Here is a 17,352-nt window from a genome sequence, read left to right on the forward strand (position 1 = left end):
TGGAGTCTTGGCACAGAGAGGACAAACAGCTTTAGGGTTCCTTGGGTGTAGAGTATTTGAAAGGACTATGTTAATGCAAGTTGACTGCTGCTGCCAGGGCTTTATGTTGAGTGCGGTCTGATGAGGTGGCTGACTACTGAAACCAGGCAGATAGTTATGTGTAATTCTGGCACAGGTTTGGCAGGCATGTTTGTCTGACACCCACATTGCATAATATATCAATGTCTTGTTGATATAATCAGTATGATGACCCTGGTTTAATTGTTAAGGAAATCTGTGAAAATCTAATTCACCTCCAATTGTGCAACTGTTTGCTTTTTCCTCTGGTCATTTCCTCATCTGCAAATGACACTGACCGAAAAAATCATGCCTTGGCTCAAGCAAACCTGCCTGTTCATCTGTATGCCAGCATGCTTAGCTCTGATTAAGTTATTTACTGTAGCCTGTCTTCCCAGGTTCCCAGCCCAGTCCCCTTGTTGTTTGATTGATTAACCAGATTTCTGATTAAGATATTAAATATGACTTAAACTGTGATCCATCTGAAGGATGATGTTTTTACCGCCAAGGAGGAGTTGAATCAATGTTGTTAACATAAATGTTAGTACTAAATGTGTGAATCTCTCCATACAGGCATACATTGTGAGGTGGACATTAATGAGTGTGACAGCAATCCCTGCCAGCATGGTGCCACGTGCGAAGATGCTGCCAACTCCTATAGGTGTCACTGCCCTGTGCCAGAGTCTGGTCTGGAGCCCTGGGGTGGGCGAGACTGTGACATCCTTCTGGTCGGCTGCCAACAGCACGAATGTCAACACGAAGCAGGTTGTGTCCCTGTGCTGACCGATGATGGAGTTCACAGCTACACCTGCCAGTGTCCGCCTGGCTGGAATGGAGATCGCTGTAACACCTCCACCACCTTCTCCTTCATCTCTGAGGGCTATGTCCACATACAACTGCCTGTTTCAAAAAACAGGACAAGACGAGAGACTAAAGACCACAATCATGGGCTCCACATGCAGCTTCGTTTCAAGAGCACTTTGCCTGACATGGTGCTGTACTACAGAGGCACTATGGAGCGCTTTGTCTCCCTGGAGCTAGTCGGAGGCTCCCTTCAGGCCAGGGTGAAGTCAGGGAAGGTACTGCAGGTCATTTACCCTGGCCCAGTCAATGACGGAGAATGGCACCAGGTCACTGTAACCATGGATGAGAGACTGGTTCTGGTTGTAAAGGGATCTGGGTGTAAGGAGGAATGCCGGGTGAAGAATGAAGGTTACAACCATCTGATCTTCCTCCAGCCCAGCTCCTTTCAGCAGCTTTATGTTGGAGGGGCACCGCAAGAATATTTAGCCCATACGTCCAGTGGAAGGGGGTTCATTGGCTGCATGGAAGATCTTGAAGTTGACCTTAAGCTGCTTCTTCCTCAGGACCTCATCAGAGAGGAAAACCAGGGCTTGGAAATGGGATGCAGCAAAAAAAACTGGTGTGAGGACGAACCATGCATGGAACGTGGTCGGTGTGTAGACATGTGGGTTCATGCCAGCTGTATGTGTCATCGGCCCTACTCTGGAGAAAGCTGTGAGAAAGGTGAGAGTACCTACAGTATACCCTATAGGTTAGCAGGAATGCTAGTCTACTTTTAGAGCAAAAACACTATTTATGGACCACTACATGGATTAATTTGTGGCTAGTGATAAGAGCTTACACTGTGGCCAATACTTAGACCAACCACACATTTTATTGTACTCAAAGTGATGGTACTGCTTTTTGATGAGGGCATGACAGAAAACTATAAATGAAATCTAAACTCCCTCCAAATGATCACCTGGTCCAGACAAAGCTGCATGTATCAAAGTCTGAGCTTCTCTATCTTCTTCATGTTGTAGTAGAGTTAGCTCTTAGCTGTTTGAAGCTCCTGTTTCATTTCAAATTATTGAATTCAATTAAAAATTTATAGTTACCATGTTGTAATGTAATTTTGAAAATGCACCAATAGTCACTATGCTTTGCAGTTTCATTAGTGTTTATACCATCGTGTAGTCTTGAGAGGTTCCTCCACACATATGAAGCAATTCCCAAATCAGCTCTTGTCAGCTACAAATGATTTCACCTTAAGAATTGCAAACTGTGGCAAAAAATAAAAAAAGACCATCAAGGCAAGGTAAAGCCAGTATATTTGTACATCACCTTTCAAAAGCAAGACAAAAGTGTTTATGTAGGATCAAATCAGCCAAGACATCAAGATATCCTGACTTCTTTGACTATGCTGAGTATTCCCAGTAGTATGGGTCAAGCCACAAAACCACAGGATCCTTCACGTCTCATGACACATCTGAGTAGGATATTTTCGTGAGACCTATCCTTCCAAAATTCCTGTTAAAAAAGTTGCACTGTTAAAAGCCAAGTAGAGTTTCATATGTCGAGTAGTATCCCACTCCCTGACTAGTAAACTGCTATTTCAAATAAAACTGGAGTGGCCCTTTACGGAAACCAGAGTAAAATTGATACAGGTGAAGCACGGCCCGTTGTGTTGGGGTAAGATACTGACAACTTTGTATTTTCAACTCCCACCTCAGAGTATCCATCCTGGACCTTTGGTCATGAGAACACTACCAGCTATGCCGCCTTCAACATCTCGGAAACCCATGGAGACAACTTCACCATCTCCTTTTTAATGCGGTCCCTCAAACACAATGGTCTGCTCCTGCAGCTCTCCCGAGAGGAAACGTCTTACCTGACAATCTATCTGAAGGAGGGAACAGTTGCTATTTACAGCCCTCACACCACAGTGCTCTCTGAGGCCAAGTTCGTCACTGATGGAAGCAATAATTTGGTTACTGTGAAGGTGCACTATGGCCATGTGGTCTTTCCCAAAGCAGGGAATCATCGCGCTTTAGGGAACGTGAGTGTAGAGGCTGGGGATGTGGTGTATGTCGGAGGGCTCCCTGCAGGCAAGAACATGAACGCCTGGGGTGGAAACTTCAAGGGCTGCCTTCAGGATATTCGGCTAGACCACAAGCATCTGACCACTGAAGATCATCCAGAGGAGGTCGAAGTTTACCAGGCAAGCACAGAGGAGAATGTACTGCCAGGATGTCAAAGTGATGACACATGCAAGGTAAAGACAAACATATATAGTCTGCTGTATGATCCTAAGCTAGAGAATAGAAAAACATAGACAAGGCCAGATCGGAAATCCTATTCAGTTTTTTTGGACAAATTTCAGTTTGGACAGAAGTGGTAGACTGAGGCACTGATAAATCAACATTGCCATCTCTACAGTCACTATAACATGGCTACAGTATGTAATTTAGCAGACTGCATGACATCCAACATACAACCATGTTTCCAAAAAGGTTGGGACCCCGTGTAAAACATGAACAGAAACAGAATGTGATGATTTGCAAAACACAGAGACTCCATATTTAATTGAAATAGCACAAAGACAATATCAAATGCTGAAACTGAGAAATTTCATTGATATTTTAAAATATCCACATTTAGAATCTGATGCCTGCAACATTAGGTTAACTGGCAACAGGTTCATAACATGATTAGGTATTAAAATGGCATCCCAGAGAGGCTGAGTCTTTCTGAAGTGAAGATGGGGAGTGGTTCCCCACTCTGTGACACACTGCACTGGCAAATAGTGCCACAGTTTAATACTTCTCAATTTAAAATTGCAAAGAATTTAGGGATTTCATTGTCTACAGCACATAATGTCATGAAAAGATTCAGAGACTCTTAAGAAATCTCTGTACATAAGGGACAAGATGAAAACCAATATTGGCTGGCCGTGATCTTCAGGCCCTCAGACGGCACTGCATTGAAAATAGATGTGATTCTGTAGTGGACATCACTGCATGGGCTCAGGAACACCTCCAAAAACCATCGTCTGTGGACACAGTTCATTGCTGCGTCCACAAACACAAACCGAAACCCTACCAAGCAAAGAGGAAACTGTATATAAACCAGATACACTGCTGCCTTTTGAAGTCCCGATGAACTGAGGCAAAGTTGAAAACTGTCTCCTGTGGTCTGACGAGGCAAAATTTGAAATTCTCTTTGGAAATCATGGATGTTGTTGATGATATGGGTGTACATTAGTGTACATGGCATCAATAACCTGCACATTTGTGATGGCACCATTAATGCTGAACCATATATACAGGTTGTTGTGGAGCAACATATGCTGCCAAGAAGAAAACGACCCCCAACTGTTGAGCAGCTGAAATAATGCATAAAGCAAGAATGGGAAAACATTCCAGTTTCAAAATTACAGCAATTGGTCCCCTCAGTTCCCAAATGCTTACAGTGTGTAGAATGTTGTTAAAGGAAGAGCTGATGTGACAGTGGCATACATGACGCTGTCCCAACTTTTTTCAAACATGTTTAGGATATCATTTTAAAAAACACTGAAATTTCTTAATTTCGACATTTGTGTATGTTGTCTTTGAGCTATTTTCAATTAACTCTACTTGCATTTTACACAGTGTCCCAACTTTATTGGAAATGGGTTTGTATATGATATTGACAAAAGTGTCTGGCTAATATTGAGCTTTCATGAAAAGTTCCAGATAAACACTATTATGATTTGCCAGTGTGAGGCTGTAAGACTCAACACATGCTAATTGTGTTAGTGTCTTGAAGCGCTGTCTGATAGCTGGACTGTACTGTATTTCCTCAACCCTATTAACACTGATCTGGTTGTGAATCCCTTTGAGCTCTAAGTTACCATTCAATCCTCTCTGCAGCTATTACTTCTGCGGTCGCATCAGGTGAGAGATTTCACAAGTGATCATCTAATCCATCCATCTGTGTTTGTCTGTGCACAGGATGAGCCCTGTTTCAATAGTGGACAGTGTCAGGTCACCTGGAATGACTTCAAGTGCGACTGTCCCATTAACTACTCAGGGCAGTTGTGCGAGACACGTTTGTGGTGTGTCGACAACCCTTGTTTTGACGGAGTTCGCTGTGTGGACCTACAGGATGGTTATGAGTGTGAGTAATCCTTTGGCAGTCATTATCACTCTCTTTATCAAAATAGAGCAAGTCAAGTCAGGTCAAGTTTAGTTTATTTATTTGGCTCTTAATTTCTTAATTTGACTTACAGTCTTGAAAAGAGTCATTTAACATTAGATGGTAAAGACAGGGAAGAAACTCCATGACAGATATACAAAATATAAATACAGAAACAACAAATATAATCATGTATAGATAAATGTGAAATGTGATACTCACAACACAAGGTAGAGGATAGAATAGAGGATACCAATTGCATCAAAGTATCACAATTAAAGGGGCCCTCTAGTGATTTTATGAAAGTCTCTTTGTTTAATGGCTATACCAGAGATCATGCTCATGATGAATTTATGATGTGATAATAGTAGATTTATTCCTCAGTTGATTGAGCCAGGTGCATATTTAATTTTTAAACATTGCTATTGAAACAATACTGAAGCGATTTGGTATTGCACTCTCATAAAGCTGGTGGAAACAGATTAAAAGAAGAATGAACACATCAGATGGCAAAGTTTCCTGACATTTACTCCCTTGTACAGGCCAACCATTTCCAATCTTATTTGACATGTGCCTGGAAAACACCCATATCTTTCAAGCTGCATGGCCCCAATTTGTCTCACAGGCTTTCATTAAAAAAAAATGTTGTTCCAGTGCCCAGACTAAGAAAATAACCCGATTGACATGACCACAGTAATTTTCTCTTCCAAAGGGACAGGGGACATGATCCAACTGTTTGCACAGGCTGAGTTGCAACAACCACCATGAAAAAACACTGTAAGGTATCTATAAGATAGGTGGCTACCCCTTTAATTGTGATACCTTGAAACCTAAATGGCCAAAATGACTTGTAGCCTATCTCCTTCATTGTGTTGACTGTCAGAAAGATGGGAAAAATAAACACTGGTGTTAGTTAATGTCATTTGTTCCAGCTCCACTGGTATGGAAATCCAGATGTGGGTGATTATGAATATTCTGCTAACATTGTTTATCTTCGACTAATTTATTACCAGCTGTGACAGCCAGCTAACAAACAAATATTTTTTATGGTATTTGGAGAACCTTTGGATAGGACACTGAAACTAAGTCTGCAAAATAAAGCAAGATGATGATAACAGCAAGATGGACACACTTACTGTATATGCAATTCAAACTGTCCTTTTAATATTACTATAATGATACCACATGAGAAAAATAAAAAGTAATTCATAAGTAGCTACAACAATGAATTCAGTTTGAACAGTTGTTTTAGTTTTATTTCACTGGTTTTATAAGAGCCCTACTGTGCAATTGTAAATTGTACAAAGCAACTATATATACGTATATATATATATGTATACCAAGTGTTACGGTTCGAGCTAAGGAAGGCCAGGACCCAGTTGCAGAGACAAAGAAAAGTACAAACAAAATATCATCTGAACCAGGGAAAAACGCATACAAGCGAGTAGAACAGAAATTCACCACAACAGGGAAAAGTACCAAAACAAAGATGATCAGAAAAACTAAGAGCAGTAACAAAGTAGCAAAATAATGTAAACTCAAAATCACCAGACTTCTGGGAAAAACTTTCTACCAGAAAATGCAAAACAAAAGGCGACTATGAAAACTCACAGTGAAGTACAATAGTTCAAGAGAACACTGGAGGCAGGAGGAGCGAGATGAGAGACAAGAGAATACTCGGCAGCGAGCTGCATGCGACAGAGAACAAAGAAAATAGTCCGGCACAGGAGATGAGCATGAGGTGCCTTAAGGAGCCGAGCTGACTAACTGATGAGATGCAGGTGTGTCTCATGAAGCTTGCTCACAGAGCAACTCAGCCCCGCCTCTCTCCCGCTCCAACCTGCTGAGTGACAGTGGAGGAAAAAACACAGTATCAGAAAAAAAACACAATGACCCAAGACCACAGCCAGAACACCAAGGGTTAGAGTACTTCAGAGACAGCAGCTCAGTTTGTAGTTTTCTGATCAATACACTGATGGTGTAAACTGGAGTAATATCAAATTAATCATGGTTTTGAATCAGCATGTTAGTTAATTCTTTGTTTCATTAATGTCTCAGACCTGCTCACAAGATCTTCTGCTTCCACAGGTTTAGCTGAAGCCATTTTTCAGGACAATGCTCTCCAGTACCTTGCCAACAGCTCACTGCTAAACCCTGTTACCAACATCACCATGAATATACGGACACGAGACTCAAATGGAATCTTGTTGCGAGCCTCCAGCAGAGCTGAGGTCTTCTGTCTGGGTCTGCTCAACTCTTCCCTACTTGTCAAAATGGACAGTGGGGTGAGTGCAGAGCTGCTGGCATTCACAAGTCACAGGGCCATTGCAGATGGAGCATGGCATCAAATTCAGCTTACCATGGTCGATCCAACGCAGTTAACATCCCGCTGGCGCCTCACTGTAGATAACCAGAGAGTTGGTGACAGCTTCGGCGTTGGCGGCAACCTCAACTTCCTCAATTACACCAAAATCTGGTTGGCCGAGAAATACACTGGATGTTTAGGGGAGGTTAGAGTGGGTGGAGTCTACCTGCCGCTCATAAATGTACCAGATGCCCCTCAGATTAGTCAGTTTTCAAGACTGGGTGGGCATGAGCCAATCATAGGATGCCAAGGTACACAGATTTGCGATTCTCAGCCCTGCCTCAACCTGGGTGTATGTCAGGACCAGTTTAATGAGTTTAATTGCAGCTGCAGTGCAGGATGGGAGGGGAAGCTGTGTGAGACGGAGATAAATGAGTGTTCTTCAGGTCCATGTGTCTACGGCACATGTGAAGACCTGTTGGCAGATTACCAGTGTAACTGCGAGCCTGGATACACAGGGAAGGACTGTCAGGAAGAGGTGGATAACTGTCTGGAGTACAGCTGTTTGAATGGAGGAACCTGCGTGGAAACAGTGGGAGCACACACATGTTCATGTCCTCCTGGCTATGTTGGCAAACGCTGCCAGTGAGTACACACTTTTTTGTTTCTCTATAAAACATTTTAGACTTATAGCTATTGGTCATATTCATGGGAATTACCACTGAGGACCTGATTAGGCTGCAAGCAATTATGTACCTGGTTTTGCTCAATATTAAATCTGCCATAATTGATGTACTATAGATTTACAGTATTACCACTAGGGATCACTTGCAGAAAAAAAAAATGGTGGTGCGTTGTGCTCTACTATCACAGCCCTACAACTATGATTTTGTCATCTTTACAAGCTATATTGTATCACTTCAGATAATTAATTCTCTGCATGTAATCAGCATTACTACTTCTAAATATAAATAAAGTTAAATTAAATCATAATTATACCACAGTGGCATGCAACCAAACATTACTATTTTATCTTTAAACAAAAGCTGCCTTTAATGAAGCTGTCACATTCCCTGTGCGATGGAAATACTGTGATTGGTCACTGAACGGTTTACCCATCAAAAAGGAGAGCTTGATTTGTCAACCACTTCAGAAGGTTGGTGGTTTGACAGTCTAGGTGTCGAAGTATCCTTGAGCAAGTTACTGAACCCCAAATTTCCTCTGACACTGTGCCATTGGTGTGTGAATGGTTAAAGCTCATAATGAGCTGGTGGCCTAGCTACCATTGTATGAATGTGTGTGAGTGTGTAAATGTAGATTGTAGTAAAAGTGCTTTGAGCGGTCATCTTACTAGAAAAGTGCTATATAAATACAGTCCATTTACTATTTAGCGCTAGCCACTATTAATGTAAAGTATCAAATCACTCCCACTCAAGTTTAAATAATTTTGGAATACAAAATCATTACTAAATAATTATTGGAATAATTGTGCAGTTTTTAATTTCACATATACTGCATTTGTGTTATCATAGATGGCGTTTCCCTCCAGTGGCGTGCGATGCAAACACAGAGTGTCTTAATGGCGGGGTTTGTATTGGAGGAGACTCTGGAGGTAACTGCACCTGCAAGCCGGGATACACTGGGGCCAGGTGAGAGCAGCGCACTGAACATTCCTCACCACACACCTGCTGCTCAGGAGAAAAGTGTCTAAAACCACAACCAAGTGTAAAGATCGAGAGAGAGGGACTGTGTGTGTGTGTGTGTGTGTGTGTGTGTGTGTGTGCGTGTGTGTGTGTGTGTGTGTGTGTGTGTGTGTGTGTGTGTGTGTGTGTGTGTGTGCCGCTGCTCTGTCAGTCAGCATTGTGTTAAAGCCCTGCTGATGTGTTTCAGGTGTGAGACAGAGATAGACGAGTGTGAGTCCAGCCCTTGTCTCAACGGTGCCACCTGTCTGGACAGACTCAACCACTTCCAATGTGAGTGTGTGCCAGGCTTCAGCGGCAGACTGTGTGAGAGCAACGTAAGTGGCAGATCTATTCAGCACATGTGGTAAATTAGAACCTAAAATCCATGGCTTATATTCAGGTTCCCTTTAGCTGCTGCATTTCTAAAACATCACTTGTTTTTTCTAGCACACGAAGAAACTTTTCATGCAAACTTTTAAGTGAGGATTAACAATTCAAAATCGCTAAATGAAGATATGATACTGTATAACTGAAGGTGAAGAGGTTAGAATATTTTTGGGATTATTATTATAATTAATATGATAAAACTGTAAATGCTAATAAAGTACAGTAAAGAATAATATAATTATTATAATAAAAGAAAAGGAAAGCCGGATTACAGCACCATGGTGTAAAGCAGTGGTTCACAACCTTTTTTCCTTGAAGCCCCCCTTGCCTGTGTCCAAGACAACCCAGGCCCCCCCAACCCCAACTCCTACATGCATACACACTCTAAAAGAATAAAGTGATTAATTACAAACTTTTATTTGCAAAAATAAATCATAGGTAATAAATAGCTTAATGAATTTAAATGTGGAACAAAAATATGTTTTAATTTGGATTATACAGAGTTGTAATTATCCAATTGGGTGTGTTATTGGGATTTTATAAATTTAATATGCACAGATATAATTTTGGTAACCTCACAAACTCAGCGCAGACAAAATTGTGTGCATCCCCTGTCATCTCTGGCGCCCCCCCAGGTTGGCAACCACTGGTGTAAAGCATGGATGATGTGTGGCAAAATGTACCAAGACAGGGACACAACAAATGAATCTATCTATTGTACACAAATACAGGCAGACCTGTCCACCCCCCTGTTTTATCCAGGATCTGTCATATTTTACCTTTCTCTCCAGCTGTCCTTCTATTTAAATATTTTACCATAAATGTCACAGATTTTTAACCTCCGGCATGGTAGGTGGGAGTTTCTAGAAAACTAGCGGTAACATCTATTGACAAGGAGTCATTCAGTCAAGTGATACATAGAAGCAGAAAGCGGATGAACATGAGAGGAAGGTGGACTCTTACCCATACTCAATAAAGAGGGGGCGACGCCGGAAAATTTCCTTTATTTCCAGCTCCCAAAGTAACAGCAAAAGTATTACCGGCATTCAGTATTAAAAATAAAGATAGAAACATTACAAGACATGCTAAAGGATATGAACATACAGTGCTTAAATGTACAGCATGTTGTTTAATCCTAATTCCAAAAAGACACTGTGTAAAATGTAAATAAACATGGAAAGCAATAATTTGCAAATTGTGTTTGACATATATTCAATTGAATACAGTACAAGGCAAATTATTTCATGTTTAATGTCACTATACTGTTTTTGGTAAATATCCACTCACTCTGTATTGGATGCCTGCCACATGTTGGGACAGGAGTATGTTTACCACTGTGTTTCTTTTAATACTCAGTCAGCATTTGAGAACTGAGGACACTGTTGAGGTTTTGGAAGTGAAAGTTTTTCCCATTCTTACTTGGTATATGGCTGTCGTTGCTCAATCGTCCATGGTCTCCTTTGTCGCATTTTGCTCCTTATAGTGCGCCACACATGTTCAATGGGAGACTGATCTGGGCTGCAGGCCAGTCTAGTACCTGCACTCTTTTACAAAGAAGCTGTGCTGTTGTAACACATGCAGAATGCAGCTTGGCATCGTCTTGCTCGAATAAGCAGCGATGTCCCTGAAAAAGACGTCATCTCAATAGCAGCTTATACTGGTCCAAAAGCAGTTGGTGCCGTGGACACCAACGACACCCCTATACTGTACCGTCACAGATGCTGACTTTTGAATAACAGTCTGGATGGTCAAAACACAGCGCCAGTAAGATGAGTTCGGATCCAGAGAAGTCAGTGGCGTCTGGATATTGTTGATTTATGGTTTTGATTTTTGCTTTGAATCTTGACTTGCATTTGCAGACGCGGCGATGAACTGTGTTGACCCACAATGGTTTTCGATTTGTTCCTGAGCCCCTGTAGTTATATCCTTCATACAGTCAGTTTTTAATCGAATGGAATGCTGTCTGAGGGATTGAAGGTCACAGGCATTCATTTGTTGGTTTTTGGCCTTGCCCCTGACATTATGACAATTATATTCTCCTCCACCTCTGAATCTTTTGATGATATGAATTAGATGGTGAAATCACTTAATGTCTTTCACTTGTGCACTGAGAATCGTTGTTCTAAAATCACTGGACTGTTTGCCCCACACAGTTTTTCACTGTGGTGAACTTTGCTAATCTGACTTGTCAGGTTGTTTGTTGCACAGAGCCATCTGGAAGGTCATCCGTGAGAACAGTGTGGAAAAGGGCAGGCATTCTCAAAAATACTTGGCTGGTGATTGCGTGAACCATCCGCCTATCAACATCTATCATGGGCTAAGTTCAGCCAAGCAGATCAATGAATCATCAGTCAAGAACAGAGCAAAAACATCGTTTCCTGAGAGATAAGCCGTCAGTGGTCTTCTATGCTCTTCTTTCAATGAAATACTCTCCAATCCTGATAGAAGTGATGGTCTTGCAGCATCTACATGTTGCTGTTGACCCATCCTAAACCACGCCTGCCCATAGCTGTCAGTAGTTCCTCCTATGACACTGATTGGTCCAGTCCACCGTGGTTGAGCCACAAGCACATAACTTGAAGCCTGGCAAGATGGATTCTTGGCTCATGTGATCTTGTGTGAGGAAAGAACCACATCCCACCCTCACTTGTGAACTGAGCCTTTCGAGGATGCCCCAATCATGATACCATCACCTGTTACCAATGAACCTGTTTACCTGTGGAATGTTCCAAACAGGTGTTTTTGGAGCGTTCCACAATATTCCCAGTTTCTCACTTTTGTTGCTCCTGTCCCAAATTGTTTGAAACGTGTTGCTGGCATCATATTGACAATGAGTGCATTTTTACAACAACAAACAATTAAGTTTAACAGTTTGTACTGTATTCAATATAGGTCAAACAAGATGTGAAAATCACACGGGGTGTCAAATTTTTTGGAATTGTCCTTGTGTATCTTTGATGTGCAGAATTTTAAGACGAAGAAAGTTAGTTGTTACATTTACTATTAGGATTTTTATTTACGCTTTCCATTTGCACTTTTTACCTTTCTAAAATGATGTTTTACATGTTTTGCCTGACAACAGAAATTAGAAACAGCAGTCAGATCAGATTCACAATATTCTGTATGTATAATACCTTTGGGTGGTGTTTATCCTGATTTTCATTCAGATAAGGGATCCTAACTTTTCACACTACATCTTCCTTGAAATTCTACAGTGCATAATTTATGAAACACTGTTTTTCTATGTGAATTACATCTACTTACACACACACACACACACACACACACACACACACACACACACACACACACACACACACACACACACACACACACACAAAATGTACAGTCTATACATCACATTCTGTCCTGTCCTCTTGCAGAAAGAGGAGCATAGGGAGCGAATCCCCTGGCTGGCAGTGACCATCCCCCTGACAACCCTGTGTGTGTTACTGGCCATCCTGGTGGTGTTTTTCCTCATCATGACAGCACGGAAGAAGCGTCAGTCAGAGGGCACGTACAGCCCCAGCTCACAGGAGGTGGCTGGTGCCAGGTTGGAGATGGGCAGTGTTCTCAAAGTTCCCCCAGAGGAGAGGCTGATCTGAGGCCTGCAGCCCTGCCTCACAGCCTCACATCCAGTGGATGTTTACATATAATAAAGGGTATATGCCTTGTAGTGTGGATTCGAAATCAATGACTGATCATCCACCTGGGAAAACTACTGATGTTGAAGCCTCAGAAATGGACAGGTCAAGACCATAGGCTGAGAGAGACAGCACTGATTATTCAGACTATCCTGTTGGGGAGAGTATGGTCTGAGCATGCGCTGACTCTGACTTTCCCTTTGAAAGTTTGAGTCTTGAAGACTATCTCAAACTTAAATCTCATGGAACCAAAACAATATGAAGACTGCTTAAACTAAAGGAAAGGCCAAAAGTCTGTGGATCTTAAGAAATTTACTCACACTGGCTGAAAGTCACTGAAACTGAAATTCTCTGACATCTGGCCTTGTAAGGGCAATTAATCCATCATTTATGCTTTAGCAAAGCAAAACCTTCAAACCTTCCTCTGTAGATTCCTCTACTGATTCTGTTTTGCACGACAGGTGAAAGATAAACGTGTGAGGGAGAGAAATACATTTGAAGCAAAAAACAAATTACAGAGTTAAATTTGCATGAGTATAGATTCCACTGTATTGTCAGGGGAGCCATTTCATCACCAACTCTTTGTAGTAGTATTGCATTACATATACAAAGGAGATTTTTTGGAGACACTAATTTAAATCCTCTATCTTGGTGGTAATACTGATACTGCATGGCTTCAACTCCTGCTATAGTGAGTTGTGCCACCTGATTTCCTATTTTTTTTCTGTCCTTTCACCATAAATTTAACTTTATCTTGTCTTAAAAAACTTGTGGCAGCAGTTGCAAAATGAAGATTGAAAAAAAAATTGAAGAAGCAGTGTGTTTTGGAAACCTCATATTCTCTTTTGCTGAATTGGGCATTTTAATTTGCCGTGATATCGCCTCAAGCTCTGGTGATTTCAGGTACGTAATGTATATTAAATAATCACTGTCCCATTGGAAAATCTTAGGTTGAAGGCAGCATTCTTCCATGATGTGTCTGTAGGTTTTCATTCAGTCCATTTCTTTTCACTGTATCTAAGCTGCTGCAGTCTGTAATGGGAATAAAAAGGGGCAAACAGTTGACATGATGGAACACGAATCCAGACCTCCAAACTGGATGTGCTGCAGGAGTCAAAAACTGTTGTGTTAATAACTGCTGTATTATATTGTCAGTGTGCACTGTATGGATCAACAGGCTACCTGCTTTGCCCATTCTTTGTTCATGTGTTAAGATACTATGATTGCTATGTCCATTTCGTTGTGTATAATGCAAAAACTCAAGTCACTGTATTTTCTTTTTTTGGAATATTTTCAAGAGGAACAGTATTTAATTGTATGAATCTTATTGCTGTGGTCTACGGTGGACACATCAGTATTTATAGACATAAATAATGTCGTTCGAGTGTCAGGAAACAAAAAACGTGAGAGTTTAATTTCGCAAATTATGTCTACTTGAATTGTAGCTAATTTAAAGGAATAATTTTATGTTTATGGAAACCCACTTCGCTTATTTTCTCAAGAGCAAGATGGTAAACAGTAACAGTAAGTATGGAGCTGAAGTCAGGAAACAAGTTGCCATTTTTACTCTTCTTTTAGTGTGCGGATTAAACAAATAAGATAAAATATCTTAATTAGCCAACTTGACATGTGTTTGTATGTTGACACTTCGGACAGAGCTAGGCTCACTGACTCCAGCTCCCTCTTACAGAAACACACTCACATGAGACTGATATCCGTCTTCTAGTCTGTCTCTCAAAAAAAGCAGAAGAAAAAAAAAGAAGTGTATTTCCCAAATGTTGCACTAGTTGTCATATCAATAAAAAAATGTCAAGTCATCATTTTCCATATTACCATCTTATGTAGCTGATCCAAACAGTCCTGTACTCTAGATTTGGGATAATGTTTCACAAATACTAATCAGGCTGCTCTTGTCCCTAAAAGTAATGCTGAGTTTCTTAAATTCTTAAGATGAGAATTAGCCCTTAAACTGCGATGCCACTCACATTCTTACTTCAGAAAATCCCACCCACTTGCCTTTCTCTCTGTACTCACCAGTGCTGCTAACTTTATGAAACCATTTAACCAGGATGCTTTTACAAATAACTAAAGGTGCTGGTGTGATATGAATTACTGACTGACGTTTTGTACCAGTTTCATGGCAACAGAACAGTTTGTGAAATGGCAGTGACATGCAAGTCACAGCTGAATATGAACCAGAAAGACAATGGTCATTACTGTTGACTGTAGTACAGTATAAATGTCATTTTAAAAGAATAATAAGTAGAATTTTGCCCATGATCATGTTTTAGTTAGGACTGTTACCAATCGCCAATGACAATTTCTTTCTCGATTTAAAAGTGTACTTTGACTTTATTTCGTCTGATCTAGTTCAACTGAACCAGTATTGCTTACATCTGAACATCATGTCTGCATGCTTTTGGTTTCAAGCTGTTTTTCATTGTTAGATAACATTGTGCTTCCAACTTTGTGACAGTTTGTGTTTATCACCTTCCTGTTTCCTTCCCATGAAAATGTCTCAGAAAAAAACAGCTGCATAAAGATATGGCTTTCCCAGTTTAGTGTGGAAGAACTTGACTGGTCTGTACAGAGCCCTGATCTTAACACCTTGTGGATGAACTGGAACATCAAATGAGAGCAAAACCTTATCACCCAACATCAGGGTGATGTATCCTATTCTGAATGGGAGTAAATCCCTGCAGCCACGTTCCAACATCTGGTTGAGAGACTGAAACTGGAAGTGTGGCAGCACAATAATGTTTATGGTTTTGGAATCAAATATTCAGCAGTAAGATGTGGGGGCAATGTTTAGGTGTCCACATACTTCTGGCCAGTCACCAGAAAACTGACCAAAACCCTTTTTCAATAAATAAATATTTGTTAGAGATCAGGTCTGATGGGGACTGATCTCCTCACATATTTTGTCCTGCCATGGTTATGCCATTCAAGTATTAGACTGACACTGACCCAAGAGCAGTGGCAGTAAAATGAGACCCTTCTGACCTCGAGTATCTTGTGGCCCTGGTCCAGGTCTGTTCCCCGGCTGGGTCTCAGTTCCTCTGAGTTGAGTTGACCCTGATGACCTCTTCTCTACACCAACCCAAACTCACACCCCATAAGTGTAGTGTGTCCACCTGACTGTAAGTTAGGTTTACATTTTAAGTCATGTTCATGTAAACGTGGTTTCCTTGTGAACACAGGAATCATATATGGTTTACAAGTGCTGATTAGAAAAAGATGCTATAGAGTACATTCAAACCCAACCTCACAGCCTGCTGCTGCTTTTCTGACTGAGTATGAGGATGCAGTGTTGTTGTCATTCCTGTAGGGACTGATAAAGGTCAGAAATCACTTAACACTCTATTAAAATGACTGCAGGGAATGTATGGGTATGTGCGTGATGAGGTGATAGTATGTGCCTTCATGTTCTCCTGCATCCATGTTTTTATGTTGCTTGTTTAGACAGACTAAAGCCTTTTTGTAATCTGTAATTCAAAGGAGAGGTCAGTGGCAGAACGCGCATGTCAAGTGTACAGGGACACAGCTCTGCTCAAATATTCATATGTTATTAAAAGCACTGTGGTATTGTTCAGACAGTATGGTGATGTGGTGAGACTAAACAACAGAGCATACATAGGACAGATGAGTACACACAATGTACAGAATGGTAGTGATTTAACACTGGAGTTGTTTTTACTAAAGCTGTACCATGTACAGCACACTGTAGATTACATGAGGAGTTCTATTCCAAAATATTATATATCCACTTTTGGAAATAATAATTCCCTGGAGTTGTTTAAAGACAGGATTCAGTTTGTTTGTGAGTGATACTAATGAAGAAACCCAGGACTCAGTACACACACTACACTCCTGTGTCTGTTTGCTTAGTGATTACTCAGTATTCACTGTTCTCTAAAAGGTGAATTCCTCATTTTGGAATAAAACTCTTCATTTGTACTCAGAACACTATGAGGATATTTGTTCATAAAGTAAGATGTATACTTTCAATCCAAGTGGATAGTAATTTTGTGCATATGGTGGGAAATGGCAATTTGATTGGAATCAAAGTTGGAGGGTGTGAAATGTGTCTTAAAGATCAAGGAAAAATAAAACAAAGAAAATGAATGTCTGCGGTGGATGTTTTCATTGAGTAAAAAACTTCTATATTTGATTTTGTTTTAAAAAAATATATTTTATTTTCACTTTTTTAAATTCATACACATATACTTAATATGAGGTACAGTTTTTTTCCAAAGGGAGGGGAGTGCCATTAAAAAAATAAATGAACAAAGTGGTTCAAAGATTAACAGATTGGTTT

At 40.7% G+C, this 17,352-nt stretch overlaps 1 protein-coding gene across 1 annotated transcript in view; it reads left to right on the plus strand.

Moving 5' to 3' along the window:
• Positions 1–14,441, plus strand: part of LOC139333009 (protein crumbs homolog 1-like) — a 30,438-nt gene extending 15,997 nt beyond the window's left edge. The window contains exons 7-13 of the mRNA XM_070965243.1: positions 631–1,584; positions 2,574–3,115; positions 4,833–4,998; positions 7,105–7,966; positions 8,854–8,970; positions 9,212–9,338; positions 12,774–14,441. Of these exons, the coding sequence (XP_070821344.1) occupies positions 631–1,584; positions 2,574–3,115; positions 4,833–4,998; positions 7,105–7,966; positions 8,854–8,970; positions 9,212–9,338; positions 12,774–12,995 (2,990 nt within the window). The 3' untranslated portion in view covers positions 12,996–14,441. The remainder of the gene's footprint in view (positions 1–630; positions 1,585–2,573; positions 3,116–4,832; positions 4,999–7,104; positions 7,967–8,853; positions 8,971–9,211; positions 9,339–12,773) is intronic.
• The last annotated feature ends 2,911 nt before the right edge of the window (positions 14,442–17,352 follow it).

The sequence above is a fragment of the Chaetodon trifascialis genome, chromosome 6, assembly GCF_039877785.1.
Source record: "Chaetodon trifascialis isolate fChaTrf1 chromosome 6, fChaTrf1.hap1, whole genome shotgun sequence".
NCBI classification, from domain to species: Eukaryota; Metazoa; Chordata; class Actinopteri; order Chaetodontiformes; family Chaetodontidae; genus Chaetodon; species Chaetodon trifascialis.